The following is a 19,263-nucleotide window of genomic DNA, read 5'->3' as shown; positions in this document are numbered from 1 at the left end:
AGTGGAACCAAAATGAGACTCAGGCCTCTCCCTTTCCTCCAATAGCATCTCCAAGGCAGCTGACTACAGCCAGCTAGGCTACTGGAACCTCCCTTCCCCACTGGTCCACATAGAATAGAGCCATGTGTTAGTGTGAGACCCCATGATTTGAAGAAGGTGTTTAAGAGAAAGAAAGGGAGAATACAAGAGCACACCCTGTATCCTGCCACTACCTCCCAGTTGCTACCTCTTCCTCTAGTAGAAGTTTAACTTGAGCAAAGGAGAGATGTATTATCTTTGAATTAGAATGAGATCGATTTTTAAACTAGATTAGACAGATGGAATCAGACTGAGTTACAGTCATGTCCCCTTTATCCCTGGGGAAGAACACATTTAGTAGCAATCAGTGGAAAAGTAAATCATACCATGAAGTTAACAACCCAATGAGTTCGGACTGCTTGGTCAAACTGATCAAATGAACAGTCCAGTGTCGTCGAAACAAAATGGTAATGAAATTCCAGGCAGAGAAAAGATCAAATTGATCTGAAGCAGATACAAAATGTACAAGCAGGAGAAATTTTGTGGAAGTGACATGACACAGTACAAATCCACATTGTGCAGGAAAATCAGTTCATTTGATCCGTGAAATGTGTGCATGTTGAGTTGTGTTTCCAAGTCAGATGAGTACATTGTCTTGGTGTAGATGCTACCAAAAGAAGAGCTCGAATAAAGACTTAGACACAAATACTTCAAATACTTTATTTGGGAGATGATCCCAGGAATGTCAACATGGCAGAGTGAAGAAATAAGACAAATAGGAGAACAAAGTCAAGAAAGTGTGTTTTAATGAATGGGATACCACAATGCAACTGGGGTTCAATCCCATTGGTGACCTTCTGAGAGACACTTGAGAATTGTCTTTCTTGAGGGGGGCACTGGTATATTTAATTATCTCCTATCCATCATTAGGTGAGAATTGTTCCTGCAGCATCAACTCTCCTTGCACTGCACCTGGGCAAAGTTTGTTGCCTTTGCTAAAATTGACGCAGCAATGACCTCCAGGAAGGGCTGAGGGAACATGAGTGGGACCCTGAAAGAATCTCCTACATAAACCGACCAAACTAAAGACAAATAGAGGACATGAGAAAGTCTACGGGTTGCTGATTTCTGGATCAAAATATGCTGTTCTAAAAGCAAAGAAATTTCTTATCCTGAAAGATTTTCTCACAAGACAAATGTTTTGATCATAATGCCTCATCATTGTCTGCATTTCTAAAAACTTAAAGCTAGAAAAGACTTCAAGATCTTATATGATTCACTTAGACTGAGTTAACCAAGGCCCCAAAGAGTTAGGTAATGACAGCACATTAATCATAATACAGGCTGAGTATCCCTTACCTGAAATACCTGGGACCAAAAGTGTTTTGAATTTGGAATTTTTTTCAGATTTTGGAATATTTGCATTATATTTACCAATTGAGCATCCTAAATCTGAAAATCTGATATCCACAGTGCTCCAAGAAGCATTTTCTTTCAGCATCATGTTAACATTCAAAAAGTTTTGAATTTGGAAGCATTTTGGATTTCAGACTTTCAGATTTGGGATGCTCAAACTGTACCTAAATAGACAGGTATACACACATGCATGTGTGTGTACTTACACACACACACACACACACACCCCACATATTTCAGTTCCATGAGGACAGGAGTTCTTATGTATTTTGTTCACTGCTATGTCCCAGTACCCAGAGCAGTGTCTAGAAAGCACAAGATCAGTGCTAAGAAATACTTATGATCTCATCTGTCATGTGTGCCTTTGTAAACCTTCATCAGCAAACCACCTGACAGGCTCTGTCACTTTAAATGACAGCTGAAGTACCATTGACCCTGGACCCTCTTGGCTGTCTGAGCTTATAAACTCCTTCTCAGAAAAGTTTTTTAATGCATAAAGTAAAATACGTAGGCTTACAAAAAAAAAAAAAAAAGAAACTGATTGAAGTATCATTATCACAATTTTAAAACGTGGCTATAATGCCTTAAATAACAAGATCTTTTGATGGGTCAAATAACTACCATAATTTCGAAGTAATGAGTATAAATGATTCTTTTGAGATATAGCTGGCAAGTGTAATGTGGCTATTTCTATTGATGACAGATTCACAGATTTGCCTATACTGCAGTGGTTTAATGCCCACATTCACCACTGAAGGAAATTCTACCTTTCGTTTGAGGTTAGTAAAAACTGGAGGTATAAATTTTTCCATCCAAGTTCATAAACTCTGACAGATCCCCTCACCCCAAAACTGACAGCCCCTGAGTGATTTACTGAGCTGGGGTAGAGGGGAATCCCTGTGTAAAAATTCTCTGAATCCAAAATAAATTGACACAGAGAACTGTGGAAGTCAGATTTAAAACTCTTGTGTTAGTCCCTTTGAATCTTTCGTGACCTCTTGTTTGGCAGGTAAAATTGGAACATACATGTTAAGAATTGTGCTAGCAAAATGCCACTAATTGTAATTTTTAGAGAGCCTCTCCAGTGTGACAGGCATTGTGCTAGGGACTTCCAGGTGCTTCATGAGTCCTCAAATAACTTTGCAAGGATAGAGCAGTAAGCTTCACTTTCAGATGAAAAAACATGAACCCAGAGAAGCCCAATAATTTGGATAATGTTGCACATACACTGATAGTACAGGCTTTTTAACCAGAAGTCTTCTTATTTCTCCATCAACATTATCTGGGGAGCAGAGTAAAACTACAGATTCTAGGGTCTCACCACCGAGATTCTCAAATAATGTCTGGGATGATGCCCTAGAACTAACATCTTTCAAAAGTCTCCTAGGATGATTCTAATACAGGGTGCCTTTGAATGCACTTTGAGACACAATGATTTAAAGTTATCTCTGGCCCAGGTTGCTTGGTATTTGTTCCAGGGAAATGTTTGAGCACAACACCAGTTTGAACCGCCTGCCTGGTAAAACCCACCCCTATACATGCAGCGTCTTCACCCAGACACTGCAGGTCACTCCTGTCGTCTTTCCTCCCTTTTCTCCATTCACGTTTCTCGGGTGTTTCTTCCCACACCCATGGGGTTTGCCAAGTCTTTACTAACGGAAAGATTGGACAATTGGCAAAAAGAGAGAGATGATAGTTCGGAGGGCGTTCTCAGGCTCCAGATAAGCAAGTGCTCCCTGCCCCTCTGAGGCTGTTTCACTGGGAACTGTTTCCTGGGACTGAGGGAATCCTGCAAAGAACCATGCTCTGAATTTAAATCAAAGTCACCCTCCCTCAAGAGAAATCTACATATGGTTCATCTGGTCTGGCTTTTCCAGGCAGGCATACCCAGCAACCAGGCCCAACATCCTCTTGTGCCCACAGGCGTTTGTGTTTAAAATCCCAGTAAAAAAGAAAAATGACAGTTCAAGGGGTAATTGAGTGTCTGTGGTTTATCTATTTGTTTTCTTCCCTGTCTCTGAAGCTTGAGAAGCAATGCAGACAAATGGGTCATTGCCTCAGCCTATTCCTGGCCTAGGAGCAGCTGCAAAATGTTAGGACAATGGCAATGACAATGGGTATGGAGAGGGCCCAGAGCTGAGGCCCAGGGTGGAGTCAGTCTCCCTGGACACCCTGAGTTGGGAGAATGCCAGGCACGGATGTGTCCAGAGACCACTGCTCTTTCTGTATGTTATGAGGCTCCCATTTATCGTGTTTAGTTAACGATAAAGATGAAGACATGGCTGAGAGAAGTAAGGCGTGGTTCAAAGTCAACTAGGCTGAGTTTGAGATATAATTTTAAAATAGCTAGATAAAAATGGCATAGTAAACAATATTGATAGTCATAACAGTAATCGTAATAATGGCTTTTCACACATCCTGCACATTACTTGTGGAAAAATCACTGTTATTTGGATTCCGGAAAGATTGAAGTAGATGAGACACAGGGATGTGGTCATGAGCCAATGCTTTCTAAAGAGCCACGGCACTCTGACATTTTTGAAAATGACATATTTGTTGTATGTTGTTTGTTCTCTTGTCAGTCCTTCCTTAGAGAAACTAAGGCCGAGTTTATTACTTTATAGCACTACTGAGCCTGTACTCAATAGGTGCTCAAAACAATAGTAGGTGTTATGTATATTTACATAACAATGATGTAATTACATGACAATTCCAAAACTAATAATAAGCCTTATGTTTTGTGAAAGCAAGTTTAAAGAAAAACATACACAAGGGGGTTTTCAGACATATGACTCAGAAAGGTTTAAGATTTCTTTTTCAAAAAGGTTGCAGATGGGAATGGTAACTCACTGTGAAGTCCTAAATAAATCTAAATGTCCATTTCTCCCCTAAATATTCAGACAGGTCCAAATAAGGAATATAACATTTAAAGAAAATACTGCGATGCTAAAATGGAAAAGGTTTGTCAAGTTTGGGGAATGTGGGTGAGAAGATCACAGACCACAGATGAGTATAAGAATGGAGTTAACCATCTTTAGAGTTTTCACCAAAAGTATTTTTTTCCTTGTGCAACATGGAAACTTTAGGAGGAATTGGAGATTTTCCCTCACTGGTAATAGGCAGACACTGAAGAGAGATCATGAAGACAAGAAGATTGTGGTTAATAGAACAGCAGACAAATGGGTAATACGACAGCAACTGGATGATACTTGGTGAGATTGCTGGGATAATGAACTTCTGAGGATACCCTATTGTGAGCAGTTTGAAGACTTAGGGAGAGGAGTTTAGGAGCTGCCTCTCATATGGTGGAGACTGTATATGTGGAGGGAGAGAATCCTACTCTAAAACCAAAGAAAAGATTTTTCCCTACTCCCACTCAGACATTCTGGGGAAAAAATGACTATTTAGAAAGTGAATGAAATTCAAACTATGTGCATTTCTCTAGGAATTTTCCTTCAAATAGAACTCAACTTAGGCTACTACGTCCAGTCCACCTTTTTAATCCAAAGTGAAATGCCAAACTCAAGACCAAGAAGCATCAGAAGCAATATTAGATCAACTGGTCAAAAGGGCCATTATTAAAACTATTTATATTTGCCAAAACAAAAATCCATGTTTTTTTCACCTAGAGAAGCCAACTTCCCCCTCATTGTTTCCCTGCCCTCTCTTTACTTTTCCTCTTGCAAACATGCAAAATCCGTCTTCATCTTTTCCTCTTTCTCATCTGGATGCCAAAGAAACCATTTTAGCTTTGTTTTCTTGTTTCAAGAAAGCAGCCGAAGGCCAGAGAATAGTGTGTTTTAATTCATTTTGAAAAACAAACTCACACAGATTGATTCTTCAGGTCCCCTGACTTGGACCTGGCACATTAAGAAGTCCAAACAACTCTGCATAGTTACATTAATCGTGTTCTTGTGCTGCAAAGTCACTGGATGCGGGTAGCAGTGAAACATTCCCAAGACAATCACTAAACATGCAGAATGCCAGCCAGAAGCATGAATCACTTTCAGGGGTCTTGCTGCAGGGAGCATGAGGTTGTATTCTGTGTGCATTGACAACTGTATAGGATAAGCCAGCTGTGTCCGAGGGAGCAAAGCAACCCCTATTCTTCTGAACCTAAAGGGGTTTCCTCCTCAAAGAACCATGTTTTCAATCCCTAAACTTTGGGGCCAGATACAGCTCCAAGTGGCATTTGTTGCTCTTTGGAGAGTCAAAGCCAAGCCACCATGAGCATGAAAGCTGTGTGAGCCACTCCTTCCCTCCTCCCCAGCATGGAAAGAATAATTGCCATTTCACCCTACAAATCCAAAAGAGTCTTCCCCATCCCTGGGTTCAAGCACGGACACAAGCCAAGCAAGCCTCGGATACCCAGGCCTGTTTGATTGTAGCTATGTTGGTGTATCTCGTGTACGAGGTGGGAAAGTGCTTTTGTTGTTCTACCTGATCCAGTTAGGGGAGCAGGACTAGGGGGTGCCTGCCTAATGGTCCCTAGCCCATGTGCTTATACTGGGATCTGTCCCGAGGGATCTGCACCTGGTTGGCAGTCATTTTGTGGTGGACGTGGTAAATTGCGAGTGTTACCACAATGACGAGGCCCAAGATGAGCCCCAAAATCAGGGGCAAGGTTTCTTCCAGTTGCTCCCGCTCATCCACTGGGCATTTATGCTCTGAAATGGGAAAGAAGAAAAGCAGTAAGCTCTGGTCAAAATATTCTGAATCATAAATTCTACAAAACAAAAAGGGAAATGGAAGTAAAAAGATTTCTCAAGGAAGCTTTGGGACTATTTTTCAGAAACAGTTTTCCCTAACCAACCCGAAGGTTAACACTTAATCTTTCTACATAATGTATAATAAAAATGCATCAATTAAATAGGACAACATTTAATTATTGGATTCCTGGCAGATGTCAACAAACCATCCAGGTAATCTATTTAAAGGTTCAGAGTTTCACCATTAGACACAATCATCATCATTTTTATTGTTGATTCATTTTTAACTTTTTATTAAAGTAATATGTACACATAATACATTGTATAAAAATATATAAGTTTCAAAAAGACTGAAAATACCAAGTGTTGGTGATGATGTGGAATGACTGGAACTCGTAACACCCCTGTTGAAAAATGTCGTGACCACTCTGCAAAACCGTTCGATAATTTCTAATAAAGACAAACATATGCAGCATCCCATTCCTAGGTATTTACCCAAGGAAAATGAAAACATAAAGAACACAAAAAGACTCGAACATAAATGTTCGTAGCAGCTTTATTCATAATAGCCTAAAACTGGAAACAACCAAAATGTCCATCAAAATGGAATGGATAAATTGTGGCATATATTCATATAATGGAACACTAGTCACTAATAAAAAGGAATGAACTATGGCTACACATAACAAAATGAGTACATCTCAGAAATATTATGCTGACACAAAATTGCCAGACACAAAAGAGTGTATACATACTGTATGATTCCATTTATATGAAGTTCAAGAACAGGTAAAACTAACTTTGTGGTGATAGAAGTCAGAATGTGCTTATATCTGGGGAAAGGAACACAAGGGAACTCTCACCTGTGATGGAAATATTGTAGATCTTGATCTAGGTGATGTTCACATGGTTGCAAATATAGGTACAAAAGCATTAAACCATACATTTTAGATTTGTTTATTACTGTGTTATTTTTTATTTATACACACTAATCATACATTTTTATGGGATACATGAGATATTTTGTTACATGCATACACTGCAACGATCAAGTCAGGGAATTTAGGATATTCATCACCTCCAGAATTTATCATTTCTATGTGTGGAGAATGTTTCAAGTCCTCACTTCTGGCTATTTTGAAATGTACAACACATGGTTGTTAACTATAGTCACCCTACTCTGCTATTGAATATTAGAACTTATGCCTATCTAACTCTATGTTTGTACTCAATTACCGACCTCTCTTTAGTCCATTCTCCCCAAAACACACACACACACACACACACACACACACCCCATATCCTTCCCAGCCTCTGGTATCTCTCTACCTCCCTGAGGTCAATCTATTGAGCTCCCACATGTGAACACATGCAATATTTGTCTTTCTGTGTTTGACTTATTTCACTTAATGCAATGTTCCAGTGCCATCCACATTGTTGCAAATGACACGATCTCGCTCTTTTCAATGGCTGAATAGTATTCAATTGTGTATACACACCACATTTTCTTTATCTGTTTAAGTGTTCATCTGTTGATGGACACTTAGGTTGATTCCATAACTTTGCTATCGTGAATAATGCTGGGATAAACATAGGGGTGCATGTAATATATGTAAATTATACTATAATTTTTAAGTAAGTGTAGAGCTTGATGAATTTTTACAAATGAACATCTCATGTAACCAACATCTAGATCAAGAACACAAATGTTAGCAGCACCTCAGCATTGATTTATTTTTCACCCTCCTAAAATTCAAGATAGCTTCGTAGTGCTGAGTCTTCATTTTTTTACATAGAACCAACAACAACAAAAAACTATTCTTGGGAGACATTCTAGTGGTCAGTTTGTCAGGCTAACCAGAATTGCATTCCTAGAAACCAGAACAGGCTCATTTGCTTCTTGTGGGTAACTGGTGTCCTTTTAACCAAAATCAGGAGCCACAAGTGAAAAATAAACAAGCTTTACATGTCTCTTCATAAAGTCCAAGTTTTTAAAGTCCAGATGACCAAGTAAACATTTATTAAGTACCTACTGTATGCCAGTCTCCTCCAGAATCTCTATTGACATAGTCCCTTCTCTTACCTTGCCTGAGATCAGCAGAAAGGAAAAGGGATGAGCTTTTCTCTCTAATAATAATTAGTGGAGACTTACTTTCACATATACAGCTTTTGAAAACTGTATACTTGACATTCCTAGTCCCTAAATTAACAGTCAGTTCTAAGCACAAAGATTATCTGGTTAACCCTCTGAGGTACACAATATTATTATACTCATTTTACACATAAGGTAATCAAGTCATAACGATGATAAGTGGTTTGCACAGGGGTAAATGAAGTCTGATCTGAACTCAAACAACTTAACACTATAGTTGGGGCAGCACTTAACAGACCTAAACTACTGGCATTAAAAGGCTGCAGAATCCCAAGGTGGAGCAGAAAGGAGAGTTTGTCAGTTCGGTTTCCTGATCTGCATGCTGGTTGCAGAGGTTCATCCAGCATCTGAAAATTCAACGAGCTGGATACTTATTACAAAGGGGCACAAGGAAGCTTTCCAGGGTGATGAATATGTTGATTTCTTGATTGTGGTGATGGCTTCACAGGTGTATTCATAAGTCAATATTTATTAAATTACATGCTTAAATGCATACAACAATTGTACCTAAAAACAACTTTTCATATGTGTATATGTGTATAAAAATACATATATGTATATGTATCTATACAATATACATATATATAATAGAAAAAGACATTCTTCTAGAAATAGCTTTTTTAAAAGATAGTTTGGCAAATGGTAAAGAAATGTTAAGGACTTATTAGGACTAAACTGAGCCTTTCTTCTTATTATAACCAAAAGGTTGGAAAAGAATTTGCAGGGAACTTTTTCCCCCACTATTTGATTCCATTCTAATGAGTCCCAACACTTTGAGGGTCAGACTGGACCGACACATCCATTGCTCCAGGGACAAGACCTGAGATGACACAGTGTATCAGAAAGAGTGGCAGACCTAGAACTTCATGATGCCAGCATTGCGGTCTTCTTCTCCAATATGATACCATATTGCCTCTTTGAAGAGAACAATGAATAGAAATGGGATCATGTGGGGTAGGAATTTTGTTAACAACAAAGGTTATTTATTTTCCTCATGATAACACCCTGTTGCCCATGTAATGTTAACACAGATGGCAGGGTTTGATTGGTTTGCAGGCGCTAGTGGCAACCTCATGCAATTTTTTCTTACTTAATACAATACATTGAATAGAAGCAAATAATTTTTAAAATATTAAGAAGAAATACACTGATTTCAAATTATTTAGTAATAAGGCTAAGTCTGTTTTAAATGGTAAAAATAAAAAAATAAATTATCTCACAAAAAAATAGCAAAGACCTCAGGACCTTCAGACTCTCTTCTGTGCACCATTCCAGGCTGCTACTTGAGCAGACCCCAGGCATCTTTACAAGGTTGCCCTTGTGGCCCTATCCTGTGTCTCTTCTCTTCTTAACTCTCTCCCCTGCAGAGCAATTTCATAGTTACCCAGACTGTCAGACCATGGTTTTAGCTCACTTCTCCCTGCTTACACTCTAGTTGCCCAGGCACACAATCAGCCAGGAGCCCCAAATACAACATCTATCTCCCTAGGCAGAATGGGAGAGGCAATGGAGAAAGAGTTGTGTCTGGGAGCAAGAGCTTACGTAGCAAAACCACTGGAGAACATGGACAGGTGGTGTTCTGTGTGGCCCCAACTACAGGTATTCAGGACAGGGAGGGTGGTGAGTTAAGAAAGCTTCAGGAGGAAGGGAGGTTGGAGTTGGATTGGGAAGAATCCGGGAATGGGGCACCAAACGACCTTGACCAATTTGTAAAGTCATGTTTTCTCTTTTCTCTTGGTTTGTACCATGACAATGAATAAATAGATATACAGATAGATATAGTTGTAGAAATAGAGATATACATGAACTTTTAGTGGTTCCATAGATCCAGATTATCACATCAAGAGGGAGTAGATGTAATGGAACATTGTGAGGGAAAGAGATGATAGTGGGTTCAGATCCCAGATCTTCCACTGTCACCCTGGGCGAGTCTCTTAATCTACTAAGCTTCAGTTTCCTATAAAATCGAGATGACACGTACTTTACAGGGTTGCTGTGAGTGTCACATGTCATACTACAGAAGGCCAAGCACAGTGCCTGGCACAGAGTAGCTTTTCTATCATTGTTCACTATAAAAATAGAAGTCTTACACATTTAAGTCTTCTATGTACTTCTTTTAAGTACGGGAGCCTTTGGAGCTCAAGTACCAAATGTATTGTTTCTAAATGGATAGTAAAAAGAATGTCTCATATCCCGTTCTTTAAGAAAAATAGAGAAAAGTTGATACAGTATGGTAAAAGAAAGGGAAAGAAAAAATATGCTTAGAATGCTATCATGATTTATTTCTCAGATGATTATCTTTTGTTGCGTTAGGAAAAAAATAGAATTAATCACACCACAGAAAAGGGCAATATATAGAGGATACCAACTACAAAGATGTCAAAAAGTATCATAGCTAATACTAAATCCCTCACTTACCAACCCCTATCCAGTAAGTGGTCAAATAAAAAGGAATTCCTGAGCCCACTCTCTTATCCACTGTTTCAAAATCTGCAAAGCTCTGAAAACAAAAAGTACTTTGTAATCACTTGTTTGGCAGCAAAACCTGACTTAGTCTAATGTGAGGCTGCTTGCAGTTTTCAGTCGTCCTACTTAGTATGACGTTTCACATGTTACACCACAGGAAACAGAGATATTAGTATGTTTGATTGCATGGGGCTGCCCTGACTCTTCTGTGGTCTTATGTAATCTATAAACTGTGCACTGCATAGTCTTCCTAAAGTCTAAAATATTCTGAATTCTGAAAACCATTTAGCGCCAAGGTTTTTTGTTTGTTTTTTTGTTTTTGTTTTTTTAGTTCGATCTGGGTTTTAAATGAGGGATTATGAACCCATAAAAGCAGGACATGCTTTTCTCTTTCAGGCTTAAGACAGTGCTTTTAATCTCTGCCTATGACCCATGGAAAAAAAAACAATATTTTACGTGGCAGCTTAGAGCATAAGTACACACAGAGACCTAAAGCAGAAGTTTGACAAACAATAGTTATCCTTGCTTTATGCATCTAATAATTTCTGCTCTATTCTATTCTGTTTCATTTAAAACAATGCTGTTCATGACCTACTAAGAAAAGGTTGTAATCTTTTTTGTGCAAGTATAATAAAACTACGGACCCCTTCTCAGAATAATGTTTATGAATACATAAAAAATAAAATAAACACAATTACAAGGGAAAGTGAAATTCAGTCATCACATATTTTTAAAAGAATTTCAGATACAGCAACATATGTACTTCCTTATTGGAACACATACATGTTGGTTATGATTATAAAGTGGTGAGAAGCATAAATGTTACTTTGCAAGATCTGCACAAACTAATGTGAGATGAAAATACCTATGATGTCTATTGGTGACAGTCACAGGTACTGCTAGTACTACTGTGGTCTGTCACCTTCATTTGTAAACAAAGGAAGTGCTAAATATTAAACAGAAGTTAGTGAAAATAAAGATAGAAATCTTTTCCTCTGAATTCTATCCATAAACCATATATACCCCAGAGTTAAAATCTTATACTGTAAACTGATTATGCAACCCGCAGATTACAAAACAAGCTTCCTTGTTTTGTATCTGCAGAAATCTCCTCTGATTTCTGCCAGGGAGAAGAATATCTGTTGGCTTAGCCCGGATCTCATCTGGCTTCTGCTCTCCCTGAACCCCTGACTCCCTGTCCACCTCCACAGGACTTAGGGTCCCTCATGCCTCTGCTCTTGGTGGACTCAAGGCTCCAGAGTACACACAACAGGGGCCCAGGGTAAGTGGCCTTGGCTGGAAGAGACAAAAACCAGCCTCATCATTGGAAAGAACCAGATGAAGACAAAACAAACAATAAATTAATAATCTGTGGCTGCCAGTTGCCAACAAAAGTCTTCTCAACCCTTAACCCAAGCGTACCCACTAAAATCATAATTTATCTTAGGTACTGGTTGCTAGATAAGTGTTTTATTTCACGACAGCATTTTAAAATTATATTGACTCCCTCAGATAAACTACAAGAGTGCTTCATTGCACCCCCAATGAACAGCTTTGGGATAGGCAAGGGAAGCAGAGGCAAGCTCTCTGCTTCCCCAGGCTCTCCTAGCACCATGGACAGAAACCGTTTGAAGAGGAGGGCAAGCTTTTTGTGGGCTGTGCTTCCCTTATTGTTTGGCAAGGCAAGATAGAGAAAGGGTTTGACCCTCTTTCCGTATGTTCCCTGGGCTGGCTCTGGACTCCTGTCACATCAGCCAAATGTATTTTGTATACTGAGAAGTTGTTAAGGTGAGTGGGCTGTCGAGACCTTTGACTGGAGACAAGCTGATACCCTCATTGAGATGTAAGCATTTGCTAGACACAGTGGCATCACCACCCAGCTATTTGGGAGACTGAGGTGGGAAGATTGCTTATGCCCAGGAGTTTAAGGCCAGCCTTGACTCCCATCTCAAAAAAAAAAAAATAAGATTTAAGTATTGGAGAAGAAAAAAAATAATAAGAGCAAGTATTGTTTGATGCCACTGTATGCCAGGAACATGACTTGCACTGTATGCACCCTATCCCACTTGCATTGTATATAACCTATCCCACTAGACTGAAAGTTTCAGCGAGGCAGAAAAGTTCTTATATCCCAGTACCTAGGTGTAGTGGACACAGACACTGCCCAGTCTTCTTTCGGCATTCACCAGTCCCATATATCCCAATGGGTTTTGACTACAGAGTAGGTCAGAAGTCCCAGGGAGTTCATGCTTCCACAGTGACCATCAGTGATAGATGGCACTTGGTGGGTAAACACTGGTTTTCTCACCCTCAGGTGAGATAATTCTGAGACATATCCTATGCTGTCTCCAGAGGACAGTATCCGAAGCAAGAAATTCTATGACTGGCTAACTCCATGGCTGAAGGCTGGGGCTCCATCTTGGAGTCCTCAACACAATTCTCAGCTGTGTTCATAACAGATTATTTCCCTTTGGCTGCTTACTCAGGAAGCCTTGAGGACCAACTGTCTAGGGTAGCATGTGTCTTGACAGGGAAGTGCCAGGTAAATCACAGGTCTACAAAACTTTCTGGATCAGCAAACCCTTCATGCGTTTGTGACATGACAGCTTGCCACAGGATGCTCTACTGGGGGGCTGGTGGATAGAGAAACGTAAGCCATGTTCATTTCCACTAACACTAAAGTTCCCACAGATCCAGGTAAAATACAGATTAAGTGGCATTTCCCAATCATGATGCTAGAAACAATATTAAAAAGCTCATGAATTTGGGGTACCCAACAAACTCTGTAAATGCCTCTCACACTCACATGCTGATGATAGCTACTCAGCAGGAGCAGCTGTGGCCCTCAGATACTAAGGACAAAAGCTCTGATACTCAAAGACAGGTTCTAGGAGGGAAGCCTTCACCAAGTCACTTCACCTCCCCGAGTCTCAGCTGCTCCATTGTAAATGGGGATCTCAGTATCTTTCTGCAGTTCTGTTTGTTTGTTTTGGTTTGTTTTGTTCGCCCCTTGAGAGATAATTAAAAAGGGACCAACCTATAGGTGATGTCTTTTAAATGCCTGATAGACCTGAATCCTGAATAAAGGGAAATAGAGGTAGCCTTCCTATTCTATTATGTTGTTTCTGACATAGTACATAAAAGTTTCTTTTTACTCAAGCTATTAGAATACTCAGGCTGGTTTGTTCCCTCCCAGCGACACATCCCCCATCCCATCTCAGCCAGAAATCACATGGGGCTCTCCAAGGGAATTGCGGGCCTTTGATGAGGCCCTCAAGAATTAATTGTGGAAGAACAAGGTAATCAACCCCAAAAGAGAAACAGAGTGCCTCAGATTGCAGGGGTGATAGCTTCTATTGCAGGGGTGATAGCTTCTATTGCAGGGGTGATAGCGTCTATTGCAGGGGTGATAGTTGCTGTACAAAGTGTATTTGGTAAATAAATGAGCCAAAGATGGCCTCTGTGTATTGACCTGTAGGTGGTGTATTTCTTCACTGCAGGCTGAGACTTTAGCTTAAAAGCCTGTTGGCACCAAACTCCCACATTTTTACACATCCAATTATTTTTAAAATAGCTTAAACAAGAAAATTTGCAGCTGTTTAGAGCCTGCCTGCTTTGCATACTCCTTGAAACCTCATGCAACAGCTGTTACCCATTGAAAAGACAGGGCCTTGGAGTTATAAGGCCCCAAGGCACTGCTACCTCTAGAAGCTCTGGGACCCATGGCCTCCCTGCTGTGCCGCTGAGCAGATGTCACCTAGACTCATAAACCCCTCTCCAAAGCCCCTCTGCTTTGGCCATTCCCTTGTCCTCTTCTTTTTCTGGATGGCGGTCCCATAAGCCTCCCTCTGGACATTCTCCTGCTGTGAGGGGCTTCCCTTCTCATAAAACCCTGTCCAAGTGTCTTCCAAAGAAGCGTATTGTGCCCTTAATCCTTCAAACTCTCTATAGTGCTCCATGGGCCAGCAGCATCACCTGAGACCTTGCTAGCAACAGAGCTTCTTAGGGCCCACTCCCAGACCTAAGTGAACCCAATTCTGAGTGCTAACAATATCACCACAGTCATTGCACGTTGCAGCTGAAGGTTCATGAGCAGATTGCTGGGCTGAGACTTTTGTTTGGGGATCAGTGTAGTAGCCAAGTACAATGCACTAAAGGGACTCGTGTGATAAAGATGTCAACCTCCATTTGGACTGCTCTCAGCCCTTGTGAGTGTCCACATACTGACTTTATGGACCCTTTCTTGATTTTCTTATAAAGTCTATTCAGTAGACAGATGTGAAGACTGCCAGGTATGACCCCCTTACACAAGGAATAGACTCTTTGCAGGAAACCATTATGCTGTGCTGGACAATGGCCACGGTCCAAACACATGAACACACAAACACACACACAAACACATACACACACACGAACACACAGACACACCCCTGCAGTAGGTGTGCAGATATATGACATAATACTCCCTCCCCATGCAAGCATATTCCACTCTCACACACACACACACTAAAAGCCCCCTGAGCTTCTATTCTGGGGACAAAGGCCCAGTGCTAGATCCTGAAAAGGCAACCAAAAGGAATCTTTAAAATTCCACCAAATTGAAAATAATGATCTCTTACAAAACACAGTCGGGGCAGGTGCTGAGAGGCACAGACAGGAGGAGCCAGGAACAAAAAAAATGCAGTCACACAAAGGCACACTGATCCAGTGTGCGATTCTGAATGAGGCTTGCCACCTCCCAGGAATGTCAAGGGGTAAGCCCGGGGACACCATACACAAGAGAACATCCTAATTATTAGCCAGAAAAGCCTGGAGTGAGACAAGTGTCATTTGCTTGTGACTTCTCTATTCGCATTTAGGAAGTTATATGTGGTTATAAACTCTCTATCTATCCAGCAGCCTTCCCTATCTAGGACCTTGAAGTGGATCAAAATTGGTTTTAAAAGAAAAGATACCGTTTACTCCATGCAATGAATTGTATGGAGTTTTAGGAAAGTGGCTCTGCTCCTTATTCAGTGCTTATTTATTCTTACTTTATAAACAGTTCTAAAAATCTATGAGGTTTGATTTCTCAGGCCAGAGCCTGTTTGGTGCCATCGGGCTTTTGAGCTAAAGTCTCAGCCTGCAGTGAAGAAGCATTTTCTCACTCTAAGAATTTCTCATTCTAAGCAATGACTTAGAGATAACACAGAATGGTAAGGAGCTAGGAGAAGCAGCAATTATAGCAGCAGTGGTAACAAGAAGTAAAGAAATGCCTAGTAACAGCTAATCAGCAAAAACTAGAAAGTCATTATAAACTATTAAGAGTACCCATATAAACTCAAAAACATTTATGGCAGGGTCCTGGGCACTAGGAAGTGACATTACATAGTCCAATTATTTTCATAATAAATTCCTTGTCATCAATAATCATAATAAGTCAAATTATATTTGATTATGCTTAATATTTTCAGTTTAAGAAAGACACTATTACATTTTATAAATACTTCCATAAACAAAAGGATTTTAAAAACCTGTTAAGGTCTTGACACAGTTTAGTAGCTCCAACTTTGTAGAAAATACATTAACATGGGATAACCTAGCCTTACACCTGAACAGGTAAGTGTGACACTGCTTTACTAAATATATGACATTCTGATTTGCATGATATGGCAGCATTTGGAAGTCTCTACTAATTAAATCCACACCGTCAAAATATAAACTCAGTCAGAGTTAACTGGATATCTGCAATATGCCAAGCACTGTGTATTAGGTGCTAATAATATAAAAATGAATAAGAAATGGGCCCTTTTCTTGAAGACAATTTAACTTAGGACTTCTTAAATGCCTTCTCAATAATCAAGGTGGAGGGTGGTGCATTCTGTTCAGTAATAGGTTGAGTGGAAGCTGCATTTTTTGAAAGCTAGATACCTTGGAAAATGATCATAGATGAAAAAGGTGGAGATTCTCTAATATCCTGAACATTGGAATTGTTGTATTCACCGGGGGTCTCCAACCCAAAGAAAGGCACAAACAAAGCAATCAAAATTTTTTCTGATTTTTTTATCCATGTAGAATAAACAGAATATAAAATGTAATAACCTCCTTTGTGAGGGAGAGAGAATAAATGACATGAATCCACTTATCCCACACTTGCCTAAAGTAAATTGTTGCCGGACTTGAGCAAATTGCAGAAATTTTGACTCCCCTTGTGCCCTACCTCTGCGGGGGTGCTGAGAATGAAAGAATGTGGTTGACCTGAACCTGCCACAGCACAGCTGGGTCCCCTTTCAGGGGCTGCACACACTGAGAGACAGCCTTGTTCCACACTCTCAGCAGAAGCAGCTGGGGTTAAATGGCTCAGCCTTCAGGAACCCTTCCCCCCTCCCTGGAGCTTAAGGACATCCTCCTCCTGAAGGTGCTTGGTGGAAAGACTTCTGAGTCTAAGACCTATGCATACACACCCACCCCTACTGCATTCTGGATGCACAGAAACTTGGACTCACAGCAGCAGAAGCTTCAGCTAGAAGTATCCAAGAGAACAAGAAGAAACTGAAGCCCAGAAAGGCAAAGACCCTTCCCCCATCTGTAGCTCTCTAGATTAACTAACTTCTTAAAGATTTTAGCTGCTTTCTCCTTGGGAAGTTTGCATCAAAATTACAGTTTTTTTCCAAAGTGACTTTTTAAATCTTTCTCCCTATAAAGGTTCATCTTTTGACAAAGGAAAGAAGATGGGGAGAGAGGGAAAGATGAAATATAAGAAGGAAGGGAAGAAGGTAAAGAAAAGAAGAAGGAGGAAACAAAGGGAGATAGAGAAGAAAGGACTAAAGTGAAGGAAGACAGGGAGGAGGTTGGGAGGGAGAAAGAAAGAACTACTGAGAAAAGTTCATACATTCAGCTTATTGTTTTTTTAGTCTTTGAAAATTATGAAAGAGACAGGCAGTGTCATTTCAACCTAGAGGAAATCCAAGTGGTAACATCCTGGGGCCCTGGTAGGTCCCTCTCCCATCCTTCCTGAAATAAACTAGGTCTTCTTCCCCTCCATCCCCCACCAGCTTACCTTCACTGAAGACAAAATCTGAGATAATGTCAAAAGGTTGGATGTGGACCGCAGACAGGATCATGGTGACCATCTTCTGTGGATCACTAGAGGCTAGTGAAATGGTTTGTTGAGCTTGACACTCATAGGACTTCCCAGCGGGGGTGACCAAGGCAGAGAGGTGGTGCGAGTTGGCTGTGTGCTTCCCAGCTACAGCAAGATCCCAAAGCAATAGTTAGGCCCCGCTTGCTGGCAGAACTCTCATTGTTCCTAACCTAATGTGCCAGAGAGGTGGTTGTTGCCTCTCAGTTTCAGACCCCACACCCCTCCTGTCCTCTCTGTTCCCTTGTAGGGCTAAGGGCTCTACAAATGGCATCAAGTGGTGATGAAAGACAAACACACCTATTCTCTTGAGAGCCGGGGCTCTTTCAATATTAATTCAGAATTCCTGTTTTGAAGAGGAGAGTGATACCTAAAAACTCAACCCTTGTTACTGAATAAAACCTAGGCCGGGCATGGTGGGTCCTGCCTGTAATGCCAGAACTTTCGGAGGTCAAGGTGGGAGGATCGTTTGAGCCCAAGATTTCTAGACCAGCCTGAGCAACATAGTGAGACCCCATCTCTGCAAATACACACAAGAACACACACACACACACACACACATTACAAAATTAGTCTGGCATGGTGATGCAGGCCTGTATCTGGGGAAACTGGGGTGGGAGAATCTCTTGAACACAGTAACTCACTCCAGGCTGCGGTGATCTATGATGGTGCCACTGCACTCCACCATGGGGACAGAGTGAGAACCCATTTCAAAAAAGAAAAAAAAAATCCCTAATGATGGAGATTCCAAAGACACAGAAGGAACAGTGACTTGGTTTTCTACATTTTACATGGGCCTGACAAAGCCGGACAGATTGCTGGTCCACTGGATGCTTGTCCTTACACACATACATCCCCTCTGAAGGTCTGCGTCCCATTGCTCATTTTCTGACCTAAGTTTGAGTTTTCCTTTTTCCTTTTTGGTCGAATTTAACTGGGGGACATCCTGCATGTAAACTTTGATGAAAAAGAAAAAATCCTCCTTTTACTGTGATGACAAAAAGGGGTGAAAAGGGAAAGATGACACATGCATTTTTATGTATTCATTAAAAATCCTTTCCCAACTCAGGTGCCTGGGTGATGAAAGGCCTCATTAAGAGTGAAACAGACAACTTATAAAGAATAAAATAAATTTAAATGTGGTCTTTGATGGTTTCTGCAGATAGGAATATTGTTATTTGGGGGATGAACGCTCCTTTTGCCGAGGAGGGTCTGGGTGAGTTGTCAGAGGGATGGGCCAGAAACGCTAGTAAATTATACATGGTGCAGAGTCCACTCTCAGCTGGCTGCAGTCGATGACTGAATATCCCGTGCGAGCCACGCTGCCATGCGCAAAAAGACACTGAAGGCCGTCACATCCTGACCGAAAAGGAAAGTCGCAC

The 19,263-nt window shown here is 40.7% G+C and overlaps 1 protein-coding gene across 1 annotated transcript in view; it reads right to left on the bottom strand.

Annotated features, from left to right (window-relative positions):
- Positions 1-5,216: 5,216 nt before the first annotated feature.
- The window catches only part of LAMP5 (lysosomal associated membrane protein family member 5), a 210,034-nt gene continuing 195,987 nt past the window's right edge, over positions 5,217-19,263 (bottom strand). Inside the window, exons 6-7 of the mRNA XM_050745066.1 lie at positions 17,801-17,989; positions 5,217-6,101 (exon numbers count right to left, since the gene is read on the bottom strand). Of these exons, the coding sequence (XP_050601023.1) occupies positions 5,923-6,101; positions 17,801-17,989 (368 nt within the window). The 3' untranslated portion in view covers positions 5,217-5,922. The remainder of the gene's footprint in view (positions 6,102-17,800; positions 17,990-19,263) is intronic.

Source organism: Macaca thibetana, chromosome 10, assembly GCF_024542745.1.
Source record: "Macaca thibetana thibetana isolate TM-01 chromosome 10, ASM2454274v1, whole genome shotgun sequence".
NCBI classification, from domain to species: Eukaryota; Metazoa; Chordata; class Mammalia; order Primates; family Cercopithecidae; genus Macaca; species Macaca thibetana.
The sequence above is the reverse complement of the archived record's forward strand: the minus strand, read 5'-3'. Positions and strand labels throughout refer to the sequence as shown.